The sequence below is a fragment of the Cervus canadensis genome, chromosome 7, assembly GCF_019320065.1.
Source record: "Cervus canadensis isolate Bull #8, Minnesota chromosome 7, ASM1932006v1, whole genome shotgun sequence".
Lineage (NCBI taxonomy): Eukaryota > Metazoa > Chordata > Mammalia > Artiodactyla > Cervidae > Cervus > Cervus canadensis.
Window position 1 is genome coordinate 69,405,530 of NC_057392.1, and position 18,728 is coordinate 69,424,257.

The 18,728-nt window shown below is 39.1% G+C and overlaps 1 protein-coding gene across 1 annotated transcript in view; it reads left to right on the plus strand.

The window, feature by feature from the left end:
- SPATA16 (spermatogenesis associated 16) overlaps positions 1-18,728 on the plus strand; it is a 257,934-nt gene that overhangs the window by 216,815 nt on the left and 22,391 nt on the right. The window contains exons 9-10 of the mRNA XM_043474134.1: positions 5,652-5,816; positions 10,691-10,774. Coding sequence (XP_043330069.1) covers positions 5,652-5,816; positions 10,691-10,774 — 249 coding nt within the window. The remainder of the gene's footprint in view (positions 1-5,651; positions 5,817-10,690; positions 10,775-18,728) is intronic.

Below are 18,728 nucleotides of genomic sequence, written 5' to 3' on the forward strand. Positions count from 1 at the left end.
ACACATGGATATTTATGTGTCTATAAAGGGGATTTAAAAATCATAATAAGATTTTTAGGTCTAATGAATAACTCAGTCTTATTTAGTATGACTCAGTTGTTGTTTAGTTGCTAAGTCATGTCCTCCTCTTTGCAACCCCATGAACTGTAGCTAACTTGACTCCTCTGTCCATGGGATTTCCCAGGCAAGAACACTGGAATAGGTTGCCATTTCCTGTTCCAAGGCTCTTTCTGACCCAGGATCAAACCTCCTGAGTATCCTGCATTGACTTGCATATTCTTTACCGCTGAGCCACCAGGAAAGCCCAAGAATGAGTTGTTAACACTTTGCTACTTCAAGAGATTTCATCAACTTTCTTACTTTTGCGTCTATGGAAAATAATAGTTGTTGGAAAATTGTCTCTAAGAGCTTGAATAAAATTGAAGTGAATGAGTCCAAAGGTACCCAGGGACCAAAAGTATATCCAAATACTGGCCTCTAGGTTTCTTATTATATGTCCAACCACAGTTTCATAAAGCAGGACTGAATCAAACAAGCTACAAAAGTAATCTAGGTTAATGAAACAAGTAATGAGTTGCTGAGCAGAAATTATTCCTACAAGGCACGATTAACTATGACCCAGGAATCCCTCAGTAGTGTTTTTAGGATCCCCTGAGGTGTGTTTCTTCTTGTCAGATGTCAAATGTCATCTGCTTGAATGTTTAGACACTTCAGTGTCCTTACTAGCTGTGACCCTGCCTCGTGACACCTGTAGATAAAGACTTTTGCCTAAGACCAGCTGTGTAACCCCTAGGATGTCACTTAACCTCTTAACTTTTTTCTCATTTATAAAATAAGCTGATATATGTCAGGTTCACCTCACACAGTTGTTATGAGACCAAAAGTATACAATCCACATTGAATCACTTGGTAAAGTACTAAGAATTTTTAAAATTTTAATTATTTGTATGGGTTTTCATTTGCTTTCACAAAAGGATTGTTTTGGAGATCCTTCTTTTTCTTTATAAAAGCCATGTACTTTGAAATTATGTAGTCTTCTAAAATGAAGACTGTGCAAGCGTCCTGCAGATTTTGAATGATTTTCCTTAGATCACTGATGCAATTAAATCTCCTTAAAAAGGCAGGATTAAGGGTGTCATCTCCCATCATGCCCACAGTAGGACATCCCAGAGAACATGAATTTTCACCTCTTGCTCCAGGTGGCAGAAAGAGTTGGTGAAGGCGACAAACACATTCCTGGTATTAGGTTTCTATGTCTCAGAAACTAATTCTCCTTACACTCTGACACCAGTTTCCTTCCCTTTATAGGTTCCTTTGTTAAGTAGACAACACATGGCCAAATAAGAATGATTCTGGCATTTTAAGAGTTATTATCTAAAAGATTCTTCCAGTTTCCTATCTGGTGGCTTTTAATCCCACTGAACATCAATCCCATTCAACCAGCTGCTCTGCTCTACCAGTATTTTTTCTTCTCTGGATCTTTGTCCTAATTATCTCACAAGCTACTGAATGCTACTCTGCTTTTCCATTCATTAACTTTATTGGCTGCTGTCAGTTTAAAACCTTATGTACTATGCTTCCTGGGGTAAATGCTAAAGAGTTAAAATAATAAAATCTCTTGCCATGCATGAAGCTTCTTTCACAGGCTGACTTGCCAAAAAAATGACCTAACTAACCAGGTTTTAAATACCTCGTTAATTTCACTTTTAATTTCTTCCAAGTGAAGCATAAAAGATGTTTATACATGCACATTCGAAATGAACAATAATATGTGTTTCCTACCCCCTTTTCTTTGCAATGAATGTTTCTATATATTATGTCAAACAGAAATACATTCCCAATACTTGGGCTCTGCTTTTCAGCAATATTAGATTAGCAGTGCCACTTATCTTCCAAACATTTATCCATACCTGCTATTAAATCTAGACAAGTATCTGGAGGAAGCCTTCATCTGAACTTACTATTTACCTAAACTTCATTGTAGCTAGGTGCAGTTTTAGCTTCAGTCTTGGCCACTTTATTATACCCTCTCCAGCAGCTAAGCAGTCTTTTGATCACTCCTAAAGTCTCACTGGGAGGGCTACTTCCTTTTAGATTCAGCCCTTGTAAGCTAATTCCTTCATTTTTCATTGTTTCCTTTATTTTCTTAAAGCAACAGCATTAAAGCATTCCTGCTGGCATCTATTCATTTTTATTTTTGTTTCATTTTATCGCTCAAAAGCCCAAAACTTGTAGAGGTAAAATATTAATCTATCATTTCCTAATAACCAAAGCTGCAATTGGTCTGGGGTGGGCAAAGGGGAAGGAGGAGAGGACTATTAGCGCTCAACTATATTCTTTCTCTAGCATCCTATTGGTAAGGAGCACTTCCTGTTTTGTTATGCATCCAACAATAAAGCTAACAAAGCACCATTTCTTCCACTATTTTTATTTTCCTGATGTTTTGGAAAATTACACTGATAGATTATGTTCCTGAGCAGGCCGCAGTTGTTTCTGTTCTTTGGAGTTGAGTCACTACACCACTTTCCTACAACCAGCCTTATTGTTTATTTTAAAGAAGGACAAAGAAAGCAATTTTTCTTCAGAAAGAAAACTGTGTCTCCTGCAACTCACTTTCCTCTATTTGACAGTATCCCATTGTTTAGCTACATGTTTAAACTCAATGGGTAGGCTGGCTATTTCGTCAATTCAAAGAAAGGATCTCAAATCCACAATTTGCAATCATTGCTCCCACAGGTTTATAGATTTTCAGATAAATGATTAATCGGAAATACCAAATTAGTGGGGACTGACAGACAATAGTAAAATAACTGAGATAGCTGTAAGGGAGAAATATAGCAAATACAAGGCAATGGTGCTCAACTTTGCTATATTACCAAGATTCTAAGAAAGTGCCAGAAAGGTTGGTGTCAATCAAGATGTGTGTGACATTTCAGAAAGGACTGCCTTCCAAATTCAAGTTAAAATTTCAATGTTCTTTAGTAATGCTGGTTTCTAATAATTTTTCTCCTTAAAGGAAATTCTATTTTAAGAAGAAAAAGTCATGTCTGCCTTCTCTAATTTCTGGGCAGGGGGGAATCTGGCTTTGTGAGTATGCACAGATTAAAATAGTCCATGTGCAGATACTAAGCTTTACGGTTTGTTCTCCAACTTCTCTTTGAGGTTATCTGAATACTCAGGAGGGCACGTTGCTAAAATTCCTATTTCCAGGGCCACATATCACAAAATTGTGAACCCGACTTTTTTAAACCCTTATATACCCGCTTATGTCAGACGTGAAAGTAAAAGTGTTAGTCACTCAATCATATCTGATACTTTGAGACCCCATGGACCGTAGTCTGCCAGCCTCCTCTGTCCATGGATTCTCCAGGGAAGAATACTGGAGGGGGTTGCCATTCCCTTCTCCAGGGGATCTTCCCAACCCAGGAATTGAACCCAGGTCTCCTGCATTGGCAGGCAGATTCCTTACCATCTGAGCCACCAAGGGAGCCCGTTCAGTTCAGTTCAGTTCAGTTCAGTTCAGTCGCTCAGTCGTGTTCGACTCTTTGCGACCCCATGAATCACAGCACGCCAGGCCTCCCTGTCCATCACCAACTCCCGGAGTTTACTCAAACTCATGCCCATCGAGTCGGTGATGCCATCCAGCCATCTCATCCTCTGTCATCCCCTTCTCCTCCTGCCCCCAATCCCTCCCAGCATCAGGGTCTTTTCCAATGAGTCAACTCTCCACATGAAGTGGCCAAAGTATTGGAGTTGCAGCTTCAGCATCAGTCCTTCCAATGAACACCCAGGACTGATCTCCTTCAGGATGGACTGGTTGGAGCTCCTTGCAGTCCAAGGGACTCTCAAGAGTCTTCTCCAACACCATAGTTCAAAAGCATCAATTTTTTGGCGCTCAGCTTTCTTTATAGTCCAACTCTCACATCCATACATGACCACTGGAAAAACCATAGCCTTGACCAGACGGACCTTTGTTGGCAAAGTAATGTCTCTGCTTTTGAATATGCTATCTAGGTTGGTCATAACTTTCCTTCCAATGAGTAAGTGTCTTTTAATTTCATGGCTGCAGTCACCATCTGCAGTGATTTTGGAGCCCCCCAAAATAAACCTGACACTGTTTCCACTGTCTCCCCATCTATTTCCCATGAAGTGATGGGACCAGATGCCATGATCTTAGTTTTCTGAATGTTGAGCTTTAAGCCAACTTTTTCACTCTCCTCTTTCACTTTCATCAAGAGGCTTTTTAGTTCCTCTTCACTTTCTGCCATAAGGGTGGTATCATCTGCATATCTGAGGTTATTGACATTTCTCCCAGAAATCTTGATTCCAGCTTGTGCTTCTTCCAGCCCAGCGTTTCTCATGACGTACTCTGCATATAAGTTAAATAAGCAGGATGACAATATACAGCCTTGACGTACCCCTTTCCCTATTTGGAACCAGTCTGTTGTTCCATGTCCAGTTCTAACTGTTGCCTCCTGACCTGCATACAGGTTTCTCAAGAGGCAGATCAGGTGGTCTGGTATTTCCATCTCCTTCAGAATTTTCCACAGTTTATTGTGATCCACACAGTTGAAGGCTTTGGTGTAGTCAATAAAGCAGAAATAGATGTTTTTCTGGAACTCTCTTGCTTTTTTGATGATCCAGTGGATATTGGCAATTTGATCTCTGGTTCCTCTGCCTTTTCTAAAACCAGCTTGAACATCTGGAAGTTCTCAGAAGTCTGTACTTCTTCCTAAATAAAAAATGTGAGAATTTTATGATAAACTATGTCTCTATCAAGTTGCACAATTTGAATAAACTTCTTAGAGAAGGTAAAACATCCTCTTTTATGGCTGGCAGTAGCAAACACAGAGGTGGGCTGCTTTAATTATGTGTGCCCAGTTTTAAGAAAGTCTCAAATACCAGTATATTCACGGGGGTTGGTGGTCCTTACAAGTGCACCATAGTCTATTTCAAGATGGATTGCATCAATTGCTGGAATGGTCCTAGGAGTCAGAATAAACACTGCACTACCACAAGGAGAGAATCCAGAGTCCACGGCCATCCAATGAGAACTAAAGATAAAATCAGAGCTGGAGATTTAATGTAAGTCACCAGGGTAGGACAAATTCCACTTGCATAACATTTTTCAGGATTAAACTTGTATAAGAAATCATCCTTTGTATAAACCAAATAGTGGGCAACTATTAACTCTTATCATGCCTTGGTGACATAAACAAAGTCACCCCCTTTTATTTTTTTTCATTTATTTTTATTAGTTGGAGGCTAATTACTTTACAATATTAGTGATTTTTGACATAGACAAAGTCACCCCCTTTTAAATGGACACAGCTCTATGGGATCCCCACTGTTGAGAGTGGAGTTCAAATTCAATTTAATCCCCTTTCCCCACCCCCACCCCCATCCTGGCTTCCTTCGGCAGGGCCCTCTGTAAACCCTTCTCAACAAAGTGTTCTCTTTTCTATACATTTGTCTATGTGAAGGAAGAGTACAGACAATCCTTTAAAATAAAAGAAGAAAATATTTATTTGCACTAGATGCTGTTAATTCAGAGGCACTAAATCTATTACAACAAGCCCTGACGTTATTCCTCAGGGAGAGGTTATTTCTGTGTTTTTGTTCTAATCCACTTCCTTCTCCTGGGGGACTAGGGGAGTTTTCGGGCATGCTCGGGTGTAATGGAGAAGTTGCAATACGCCAGCCTTCTCAGCCGGCTGCAGAGAGTAAAGGAGCAGTCCCAGGTGATCAATCAAGCAATGGCCGAGCTAGCAACCATCCCCTATCTGCAGGACATCAGTCAACAGGAGGCGGGGTTGGTAAGCATCTGTTTTTCTTTGTTCACAAGCCCTCAGCAGACAGAAGAGTGATATGGTCTGAAAAAGAATGTAACAATAAATGGCAGTCCAAGGGCAAACTCTCCAACTCTCATGAAGCATTCTAATGAAGAAACTAGACATTGTAGAAAGGTGTTACGTGTGTTTCATTTGCTCACCCTGACTAGCTAGCTTCCCTTTATTTTATAGCAGGACTTTTGTAATGCATGAAAATATAGAAAAGGGCTGATTATTCATATTCTGAGTCAGGCTTTTTTGTTTCAAGTAAAGTGAAATCTTAATAAATTGTTTTTTCATTCCAAGACATGTTAATAAATGATTCTCTTTGATGGAAAAGTAAGAGGAAAAAAAGTAATTGCTGGATAGAAAACTGACTCTACAAAACTGTCTTTAGAGTTTTCTTATTCACTTTGAGTGTCACATATATGTAGGCAGTACCAACACACTCACACACACACACATACATTAAGGGAGTTGTCTTATTTGAGGGGAAAATGTAGTCAAATGGTGGGGTGGTTTTGTTTTTTTTTTTTTAACTGAATTGACCAGTTAATTTAGAAAACACAAAGTCTGTCAAAAATTAGTTGGAATATCTAGGAATAAACCTACCTAGAGTTTTATACAGAAGACAAAAGAGTTTTATACAGAAAATTGTAAGACACTGATGAAAGAAATCAAAGACAACATAAACAGATGGTGAGATATCCTATGTTCCTGAGTTGGAAGAATCAATATTGTGAAAATGACTATACTACCAAATGTAATCTACAGATTCAATAAAATCCCTATCAAATTACCAATGGCATTTTTCACAGAACTACAAAAAAAAAAATCTCACAATTCATATAGAAATGCAAAAGACCCCAAATAGCCAAAGCAATCTTGAGAAAGAAGAATGGAGCTGGAGGAATCAATCTTCCTAACTTCAGACTATACAAAGCTATAGTCATCAAGACAGTATGGTACTGGCCCAAAAACAGGAATATATAGACCAACGAAACAACATAGAAAGCTCAGAGGTAAAGCCATGCACCTGTGCATATCTTGCTTTTGACAAAGGAGGCAAGAATATACAATGGGGCAAAGATGGTCTCTTCAATAAGTACTGCTGGAAAAACTGGACAGCTACATGTAAAAGAATGAAATTAGAACACTTCCTAACACCATACACAAAGATAAACTCAAAATGGATTAAAGGCATAAATGTAAGACCAGAAACTATAAAGTTCCTAGAGAAAAACATAGGCAGAACACTCTATGACATAAATCACAGCAAGATCCTCTATGACCTACCTGCTAGAGTAATGGAAATAAAAACAAAAATAAACAAGTGGGACCAAATTAAACTTAAAAGCTTTTGTGCAGCAAAGGAAACTATAAACAAGGTGAAAAAACAACCCTCAGAATGGCAGAAAATAATAGCAAATGAAACAACTGATGAAAGATTAACTTCAAAATATACAAGCAGCTCATACAACTCAATACCAGAAAAACAAACAACCCAATCAAAAAACGAGCTAAAGAGCTAAACAGATATTTCTCCAAAGAAGACATGCAGATGGCTAATAAACACATGAAAAGATGCTCAACATCACTCATTATTAGAGAAATACAAATCAAAACTACAATGAGGAGTCATCTCACATTGATCAGAAATGCCATCATCAAAAAATCTACAAACAACAAATGCAGGGAAGGGTGTGAAGTAAAGGGAACCCTCTTGCACTGTTGGTGGGAATGGAAATTGATACAGCCACTATGGAAGACAGTGTGGAGATTCCTTAGAAAACTAGGAATAAAACCACCATATGTCCCAGCAATCCCAATCCTAGGCATATACCATCAGGAAATCAAAATTGAAAAAGATGCATGTAACCCAATGTTCACTGCTGCTCTATTTCCAAAAGCTAGGACATGGAAGCAATCTAGATGTGCATCAGCAGAGAAATGGATAAAGAAGTTGTGGTACATATATAAAATGGAATATTACTCCATCATAAAAAGAAACACATTTGAGTCAGTCCTAATGAGGTAGATGGACCTAGGGCCTATTATGCAGAGTGAAGTAAGTCAGAAAGAGAAAAACAGTTATCATATACTAATGCATATGTGTATATGGAATCTAGAAAGATGGTACTGATGAACCTATCTGCAGAGCAGCAAAGGAGACACAGACATTGAGAACAGACTTACGGACATGGCTGGGAAGGGAAGAAGGAGTGGGTGGAAAGTACGGAGACAGGGAGAGAGTAACATGGAAACATACATTACCATATGTAAAATAGATAGCCAATGGCAATTTGCTGCATGACTCAGGGAACTCAAACCAGGGCTTGTTAACAACTTAGATGGGCAGGATGGGGAGAAAGGAGGGAGGGATGTTCAAGTAGGAGGGGACATGGGTAAGCCTATGGCTGTTTCATGTTGATGTTTGGTAGAAACCACTGCGTACTATAAAGTAATTATCCTTCAATTAAAAATAAACAAATTTTTTAAAAAATAGTTGGAGAAATATCTCACAGAAAAAAATCTTCAAGCAGACATGTATATTATAACCATAATATTAGAAACTATAGCACCTCATTTGAAGAACAATTACCAATCAGTGTGCTGGCCATTCAAAGAAAGGTAAAATGTATTCCATATAAAGCTGATGTGTTGCTGGGAAGGGCTCTTTACTCTAAGGCTCTAATTGAAGGTAGTGAAAACTAATTACAGACCTGACTGAATTCACAAAGCAAGGATGAGAACAACCTAAAATTATCACCTGTAATTTTCAGATAACTAAAGGAATCCTCCCTCTTTGAGCTTTGAAAGTTGTAACAAATTAATCAAGAAATGAACTGCCAACATTTATAATGTTCATCCAAATCTGCAAAAGGATATTAAATAAATATTGATATTCAAAGTAACAATTTAAAACTGTTGGAGTAGCCAAATAATAAAATTCTGCATACCAAACATTAAAACTATTAGGGAAAAAAAAGTCTATTAGTCAGGTAATTATTAAGTCAAAACTGGCAATAATACTTTATAAATCTGTATGGTTTTATGCACAGAATGCCTTCTAAAAGGCTAAGTGTTTATCCTACCATTCATAAGGCATTCAGGAGTGTAGTAACTGTGGAGCTTTCAAAGTGCATATTATAGCCAATTTTAGATGATTAATGCTCCTCTGAGATAAGAGAAAGCAAAGAAAATGTTAATTTAAGAAGCTGGCACAATGTTGATCCTGTCTTCCTAAAAAGCACACTCAAGATTTAAATGAAAAATACAGGGGAGTTTTCTGCACTTAGGTCTTCTTAACCACACATCTGCAGCTTTCTTTTTTCTGGAAATTCTTATATATTTAAATACACCAAAAGAGCATGAAACTAGCATTACTGACATCCCTAACTAATATATCCATGCTATACTCCACTACCTGAAACCTTGAAAAATAAGGTTTCATGGGACATATAAATTATGTCCCATAATTTATATACCTACTAAGAAAAAAAAAAAGTAAATGTAAAGGGATGTATATGTGCAAACCAAATGTTTTTTAAAATCATGTATCTTTCAAGATTTCATCATCTTAATAGATTTTACTTCCCGAGTTCCAAGCATGGGTTAACCTAGATAATATATCCTTGAAGTCCCTTTTGTGATGCTACACAAACAGTGACTACTCAGTAGAAGAGTTCTGAGTGACTCAACTCCCTACCTAAAATATCTAAAGAACAGAAAGATTATCTAAGATTATCGTAACGTTTGACACCATGGTGAACTGAACTGGCGTTTGTTCCTTTTTTTTTTTTTTTAAACTCCTCCTGCATTTGTTCTTCTTTAGAGAACTTTTTTTTTCAGCTTCAAATGTCACATGGCTTTGATGTGGCCTCATTACTTTGCAGGCACATATATCGTCCGCGTGCAGCTGTTGCTGTTTAGTTGCTCAGTCGTGTCCAACTCTTTGTGACCCCATGAACTATAGCCAGCCAGGCCTCTCTGTCCATGAGATTCCCCAGGCAAGAATACCAGAGTGGGTCGCCATTTCCTTATCCAAGGGATCTTCCCGACACAGAGATTGAACCCATGTCTCCTGCTTGGCAGGCAGATTCTTTACCACTGAGCCACCTGGAAAGCCCCAGCGTGTGTGTAGAATTATTTTAAATTGGAATACCGACTCGATGGACATGGGTTTGGGTGAACTCTGGGAGTTGGTGATGGACAGGGAGGCCTGGCGTGCTGCGGTTCATAGGGTCGCAAAGAGTCGGACACGACTGAGCGACTGAACTGACTGATGGCAGTTTGGGGCAAAGGGTGGAATTTTAAAACTCGCCTCTGAAATGGAACCTAAAGAGAAATCTTGGTTATTTTGAAATTTTAGAAAAGAAAAGAATAGTAAAAGAACTTCGATGAGCTAGATCCTTTAAGAGGTAATAAAACAACACAACTCTAGTATGGTCCTCTGGTGAGTTTTTGCATGATGCCTAGGATTATGATACATTAGCCTCAGGAGAAAACACTAAAACGCGTTCATGTACTACATGCCATTTCCGAAGAGAATTAACTACTGCCTTCATTCTTTACAACCCAAATCTGTTTTCATAAAACATCAACACCCACTACATTAAAACCTATATGTTTTCTACAAATTTTCAAGAAGAATCTTTCCATTGTTTCAATATTTTATATCTGCAATAATACTTGGTAATGACTGAAGCAGCAATGAGGTGGCAGTGTTCATTGTCGGGAAGATGAGTAATAAAATCATCAGCGTACAAATGATTTTTTAATTAGGTTTTAATCTGTGTATTTAGAGAAGTTATTTCTGTGTGAATTCCACACTGATAATTTTTATCTTGGTGCCACAGCTGCAGTCACTAATGGCAGATGCTATGGACACCCTTGAAGGAAGAAGAAGCGATAAAGAACGTGTGTGGAATACAATTCAAAAGGTAAAACTTTCAGTGGAAGGAGAAAAAGATATATTATTCTCAAAGAAAATATCCATTTGGGGTCAAATCTGTTTAAACATAAAAAGAAAAGAAAGTTCCTCAGCTTGTTTTATTGGTGGTTTTCTTTTTAAAGCAAATGCAGCTCTCTCCCTGGAAGTAGAACCAAGATGAAATGTGGACATGTATTTAATTTGTTCCTTCAGGTCTGCTGCATTTCTGACTGTGGTCATGTACTTTTAGGGGTCTCTTATCATGCTCATTTTCGTGTTATATTTTCATTATCTCCTCCTTCATTATTGGTTATTATATATATTTAAAGCCCCTTCATCAGTGTTTCAATTTGCTCCCCAACCCTTTCTCCTGTAATTGGCACTTGAGGAATACTGGCTACATTTCAGGGAACTAGAAGAAAACTAGCACATTGATGTTTGGGGTGAAGAGATGACATACTGGTTGTTAGAAGTCGGAGAACATCTCTTCATTGGTTACCTGAGTTACACAAAACAAGCCCAGAGATGCACCTGGCCCCAGGTACTCGGGAGACTTGTGTGATACCACAAGACCTTCTGACAATGTAAGAAGGAGTGGTGTTGGTTTACAGTCCAGATGAAAGTGATAAATTCTGATCAATGTACTCCCCACTCAGTCTCCTCCAATCCTGGTAAGAATGCGCAAGGGAAGACTGGTGTCAGGAGATGTGAGAAGGAAAAAACTGTTCCGTTTAAGAGGTCAAGTCAGCCATGAGGGATTATGATGCATTTGCAGAAATGTGTCTCTTCTGTGTCTCAGAGAAATGTGTCTCTTCAATTCAGAGAACCTAGGGTGAATGTATAGAACAGAAATCAACTGAACTCATCCAATATTTGTTGAATATCTACTATGCCTGAAAAATCACTGTGTGTTATGGACCTTTTGCTGGGCAAGACAAACACAGCCCCTACCTATATGGGCCTTACCACCTAGGAAAGAAGCAGCTACTTACATGTTTATAAATATTATATTTTAAAAGTGGATGTTCAGTGATTATGGGAACAAATAGAGGAATATAATCTGGTCTGAGAGGTCAGAAAATCCATCTCTGAGAAAGTGATATTTATAAAACATTCAAAAGATAGTAGTAGCTACCTAGATAAAAAGGGAGATTTCTACACGGAGGAAAAACCTTGTACCAAGAATGCTAAGGAAGCATGGTAAAATGGACAAAGGAACAAGGAACATGCTTTAAAATGAAGTGCAAAGGCAGGAGAAATCAAATCACAGGAGGTCCTATAAACTATGTTCAGGATTTAGAATGTTTCAGGAAGTACTTATGTGGTAAATATTTTTGAGATATCTCTAGGGCTGTAGTGGGATAACAGACTGAGGCTACAGAAATCTGGGGAGGTCAGTTATAAGGTGGTAGCATGATCTACTTTGGTGGGCACAGAAATGGAGAGAAGCAGGCAGATATAAGAAATATTCAGGAAGCAAATCCACAGGCCTTATTGACTGATTGCATGTGGGAGTTTAGACGACAGAAAAAGTTAGAACAATGCTCAGACTTTGGGCTTGAGCCACCAGGTGGGGAATAGGGAGAAGTTTGCTGGTACAAAGGAAGGAAGGAAACACTTCAAAGAAGCAGCTTTTGGCTGAGAACATAAACACTTTCAGAGTCCACAGAAAGCATACCAGGCATTTGAAAAGGAAGTTAATATACAGGGTGGTTAACTGGGTATGAAAATTTAGGTAACTTTTGGAAAACAATTGATCACAATGGAACCATTAAAAGAAACAGCTACTATCCCTTAAGGGCTGGAGAATCAAAGGGAAGAGATTGCAATTATTGAAACTTGGAGTTGGGACCCGGCTGGGCCATAGCTCAGATCTCCTACTAGGAGGTGCTGTTTAGCTGGTACCAGTGTCCCTGAGCTTTGAGGAGGGGTCGTGAAAGACTTCTGAGGAGGGGGCAGTAACCCACTGGTGCTGATGGGGAGGGAAGGAAAGCAGTGTTAATGGAGGTTATTTGGCAACTTTTGGGAAAACTAGATTTCACAGCCACTACAGAAAAGAATGTATATTTCTAGAGCAAAGAACCTTTACTGAATAAATGCTCACAGGAACCCCAAGCAGACAGGAAGTCCACAGTAAATAAACAAGAAGCAGCAAGTCCCTCCTTTCTCCTTTGATTTTACAGTGCCCCCCTATCGCCCCCTGTTGATGGAGACAAAGAGCTGGCAAAACAGAAATGGAGTTTACAGAGTTCCAGCCCCAGCATCAAAGGGTGAAAGTGAAAGTGAAAGTCACTCAGTTGTGTCCAACTTGTGACCCCATAGACTGTACCATGGAATTCTCCAGGTCAGAATACTAGAATGGGGAGCCTTTCCCTTCTCCAGGGGATCTTCCCAACCCAGAAATCGAACCCAGGTCTCCTGCATTGCAGGTGGATTCTTTACCAACTGAGCTATGAGGGAAGCCCCATTGCGGTTAAGGGACAAAAGGCCAATAACTGGATTTCCCTGGTGGCTCAGAGAGTAAAGAATCTGTCTACAGTGTGAGAGACCTGGGTTTGATCCCTGGGTCAGGAAGATACCCTGGAGAATGGAATGACTACCCACTCTAGTATTCCTGCCTGGAGGATTCCATGGACAGAGGAGGCTGGTGGGCTACAGTCCATGGGGTCTCTGGCACAAAAGTGCATTGAAGTTAGGGTATTGAAACTAGGGCAAGATATCCAAGCTGAAATATAGGAGTCTGGAGTTCTCAATAGAAGACTGAATATAGATAGAGATTTCTAAATCATTGGCAAATTGGGGATAACTGAAATCACTTGAGTGAGTGGCATGGCAGAGAAAGAGCAAATAATGAGAAAACAGCTTTGAGGAGCACATTTTAAATTTAGGAGGAAAACTCTACAAAGGAGACTAAGAAGGAATGATAGGGCAAACCAAAGCTAGAGGTAAACCAAACCCAAGGCTCATGGGGGTCAAGCAATATAATTAAATATTTGTGCTTACTACAGAAAGAATTGTGTAGCACAGAGGGTAGCAAACCACAGCCCATAGGTCCAAAACCAACCATGTACTTATTTTTGTCAATAGAGTTTACTGCACATAGCCATGCCATTCATTTAAATATTATCTATGTCACCTTGGCCAAGTTGAATAGTTGCCATGAAGACCATATAGCTCACAAAGCCTAAAATATTCACTATCTGAAAAGTGAAGTGAAAGTGTTAGTCGCTCAGTTTGTGTCTGACTTTTTGTGGTCCCATGGACTGTAGCCTGCCAGGCTCCACTGTCCATGGTATTCCCCAGGCAAGAATACTAGAGTGGGTTGCCATTCCCTTCTTCAGGGGATCTTCCCCACCCAGGGACTGAACCTGGGTCTCCTGCATTACAGGCAGGCTCTTTAGCAACCAAGCCATCAGAGAAGCCCCCTACACAAAAAAAATTTGCTGTACCCTTGTATCCTGGTTTAAACCAGTATCCCTCCAAGAAATATTTGCATTTGTAGAGTAAATATTTATATTTACAAATCCAAGAGATAACAGAATAGTCCAATTATGAAATCCAGCCAAAAAGGTGGAAGAGTGATTGACATTTGTCTACACCTGCCTGCACTTTGTAGGTAAAGTTCCACCTGACCCTAAGCTAGTGATCTGATGTCCACATTCACAGAAGAACTTAGCCAGCAGCTTCACACTTTGTCCTCACTGCAGTTACTCTACTGCTGTGTTAAATACCATCCCAAATATAGCGGTTTAGAAGAAAATTATCTCCCACAGGTCTATGGGTTGACTAGACTCAGCCAGGTGGTTCTTGCTTGGTATCTCTCCTGCAGTTCAATCAGATGACTTCTGTGCCTTGGGCTGGCGTCACCTGACAGCTAAAATGTTCTCAACTCTAGGATGGCTCCCTCATATGGTTGATATCTGATATTAGTCAGCTGAGACATTGACTGCAGTGCCTAAATATGGCCTCTCCATGTGAATTAGGCTTTAAATAGCACAAGAGTTGGGTTCCAAGAGGATATATCTCAAGAAAAAGGAAGTAAAAATCGTCAGTCTTCTAAGAGACTAAGTCCAGATCTAGGATAGCTACTGTCACCATATTCTATCAGTCAGAGCAGTCATAGGCCAGCCCTGAATCACAGGATTGGAGAAACATATTTCAGTTTTTCAAAATGGAGTGATATGTGCATTTGTGGAGAGAATGAGGTGAGAGCATCCATCTTAGAGATAAGCTTTAGCAGTGGAGCCATGGATCGGGGCCCCAGACTGGAAGACATCTACAAGCAAGCAGGAGTCAGGAGAATAGTCAAGTTCAAGGCCTCTGAGATTGGAACACCTCAGAACCACTCCACCCAACCACCCGGTAACTAGAAAGACTCACTGGTGAGCAGCCAATCTCTCCAAATTAAAAGCCCTGGTAATGATCCCAGCTTTGTAAATGGAAGCTCTTGAGAGGTCTTTAGGAAGATGTGAATGGGAAGGAACAGGGTGCCAAATTTTTCCCAAGGGCTTTTAATTTGGTTAATGCGATGCTACAAAGCATGATCGTATCACTTTCAGACGATTCCGGTAGCAAGTAAGTAATTTCCTTTTACTGCTACAGAGTTAATTTGCATGTGCAGAAAAAAAAAATAATTTAAAAAAAGCTAATTGTACAAGCTACACTGTGTTCTGAGCCCACTAGAAGTTGATATCAGCATCACCACCTCTGAGATCTGTTATCTGTAATAGAAACAGCTGTTGTACCTAATGAAAACACTTGAAATTTTCATCTGAAGCAGCAGAATTATAGCAGCACCTCCCAGTTCCATGGAGTTAAAGGGTCTGTCAGAATCCCTATTACCTAACACAATTTTCAGAGTTCCACTTTGTTATAGGTCTATAAAAAGACTATCAAGATGAAATCTGATTCATGAGTGCTGACCTCCTGTCTATATTTTGTTATCTTTGAGATTTCTCTAAGGACCCAGAAAGAGAAAGAGTGTGACAATTGTGTTTACTTTCTAATTCACCAGAACTAAAACACTGTGTATTCTTTATACAGTTTTAGGAAAGTGACTCTTGTTTTGATTTGGCTTTACAGAATATTTCCTTTCCAGTAATTAACTCCAGAAAGATATATGTATGTTGGTTTAGCTGTACAAATACAAAAATAAGCAGATTACCTTTTTTAAAAAGGTGCGGTAAATTTTCTTGTGTTGGAAAGTCCCTTGCCACAATAGGATTCTTTAAATAAGAGTATCACACTTTGCTTAGCTTTAGTCTGTAACAAAAATATCTGAGAAAATACACCCTTTTGAATAACAGGTCCTGTTACCACACTGCTCATTCCTGCAGTCAATGTCTGGGGCAGACACTGTTCCTGACATTGGAGATACAGCCATGAAAAAGCAGTGCCCTCATGATATTTGCATTCTGCTAGAGAAAAGTAGGCAATAAACTATCTAAAGAAATATGGAATACAAGTAACACATGCCAGGAAAGGAAAATGGAGAGCAGCAGATGATTGCAACTGCAATAGAATAGTCAGGGCAGGATTCACTGAGGTGATGACTGAATGAACATCTGAAAAAAAATGCAAACCATGCAAATATCTGGTGAGAAGCATTCCAAGTAAAGGAAACAGCAAACGTGAGACCCTGAGATTGGAGAGTGCCGACCAGGTACAAGGATCTGCAAGGAGAGCAAGGTGACTGGAGTAGAATGACACGAGTAATAGGAGATGAAATGAGAGAGGAGAGGATGTCATGCCTTAAACAGAAAAACAAAAACTGCTCTAAGCTGCTGAATTGAGACTGTATTGAAGAGGGCAAGGGCAGAGTCAGGGAGTCTAGTTAGGAGGTAACTGCAGTGATACGGGAGAGGAATACTGGTGGCTTGAACCCTGAACCCAGCGGCTACAAGAAGTGGTCAGATTCTGTCTTCTATCCACAAGAAGAACAAAGGCTTATTTACAGGGAGGCTAATACAGTAAAAAACATCCTGAACTAACATTCAGAGACCTGGGTCTGTCACAAATTAGCTTGAAGCCACGTCCCTTCTCCAGGCCTCAGTTTTCTCATCTGTAAAATAAGGATAATGAACTAAGATTCAAAATCCCCTCTCTGCTCTGAAAAACTGGGTCTTTTGAAAGTCAGACCATCAAAATGAAAGAAGAATTAATGTTTACTGAGCTCTTAATACAAGCCAACACTCCCAGGAATGCAAGGATTCTTCAATATCCGCAAATCAATCAATGTAATACACCACATTAACAAATTGAAAGATAAAAACCATATGATTATCTCAATAGATGCAGAGAAAGCCTTTGACAAAATTCAACACTCATTTATGATTAAAACTCTCCAAAAAAGCAGGAATAGAAGGAACATACCTCAACATAATAAAAGCTATATATGACAAACCCACAGCAAGCATCACCCTCAATGGTGAAAAATTGAAAGCATTTCCCCTGAAATCAGGAACAAGACAAGGGTGCCCACTCTCACCACTACTGTTCAACATAGTGTTGGAAGTTTTGGCCACAGCAATCAGAGCAGAAAAAGAAGTAAAAGGAATCCAGATAGGAAAAGAAGTGAAACTCTCACTGTTTGCAGATGACATGATCCTCTACATAGAAAACCCTAAAGACTCTACCAGAAAATTACTAGGACTAATCAATGAATATAGTAAAGTTGCAGGATATAAAATTAACACACAGAAATCCCTTGCATTCCTATATACTAACAATGAAAAAACAGAAAGAGAAATTAAGGAAACAATACCATTCACCATTGCAACAAAAAGAATAAAATACTTAGGAGTATATCTACCTAAAGAAACAAAAGACCTATACATAGAAAACTATAAAACACTGATGAAAGAAATCAAAGAGGACACAAACAGATGGAGAAACATACCGTGTTCATGGATTGGAAGAATCAATATTGTCAAAATGGCTATTCTACCCAAAGCAATCTATAGATTCAATGCAATCCCTATCAAGCTACCAACGGTATTTTTCACAGAACTAGACCAAAGAATTTCACAATTTGTATGGAAATACAAAAAACCTCGAATAGCCAAAGTAATCTTGAGAAAGAAGAATGGAACTGGAGGAATCAACCTGCCTGACTTCAGACTCTACTACAAAGCCACAGTCATCAAGACAGTGTGGTACTGGCACAAAGACAGAAATATAGATCAATGGAACAGAATAGAAAGCCAGAGATAATCCACGAACCTATGGACACCTTATCTTTGACAAAGGAGGCAAGGATATACAATGGAAAAAAGACACCTCTTTAACAAGTGGTGCTGGGAAAACTGGTCAACCACTTGTAAAAGAATGAAACTAGAACACTTTCTAACACCATACACAAAAATAAACTCAAAATGGATTAAAGATCTAAATGTAAGACCAGAAACTATAAAACTCCTAGAGGAGAACATAGGCAAAACACTCTCCGACATAAATCACAGCAAGATCCTCTATGACCCACCTCCCAGAATATTGGAAATAAAAGCAAAACTAAACAAATGGGACCTAATGAAACTTAAAAGCTTTTGCACTACAAAGGAAACTATAAGTAAGGTGAAAAGACAGCCCTCAGATTGGGAGAAAATAATAGCAAATGAAGAAACAGACAAAGGATTAATCTCAAAAATATACAAGCAACTCCTGCAGCTCAATTCCAGAAAAATAAATGACCCAATCAAAAAATGGGCCAAAGAACTAAACAGACATTTCTCCAAAGAAGACATACAGATGGCTAACAAACACATGAAAAGATGCTCAACATCACTCATTATTAGAGAAATGCAAATCAAAACCACAATGAGGTACCATTACACACCAGTCAGGATGGCTGCTATCCAAAAGTCTACAAGCAATAAATGCTGGAGAGGGTGTGGAGAAAAGGGAACCCTCTTACACTGTTGGTGGGAATGCAAACTAGTACAGCCGCTATGGAAAACAGTGTGGAG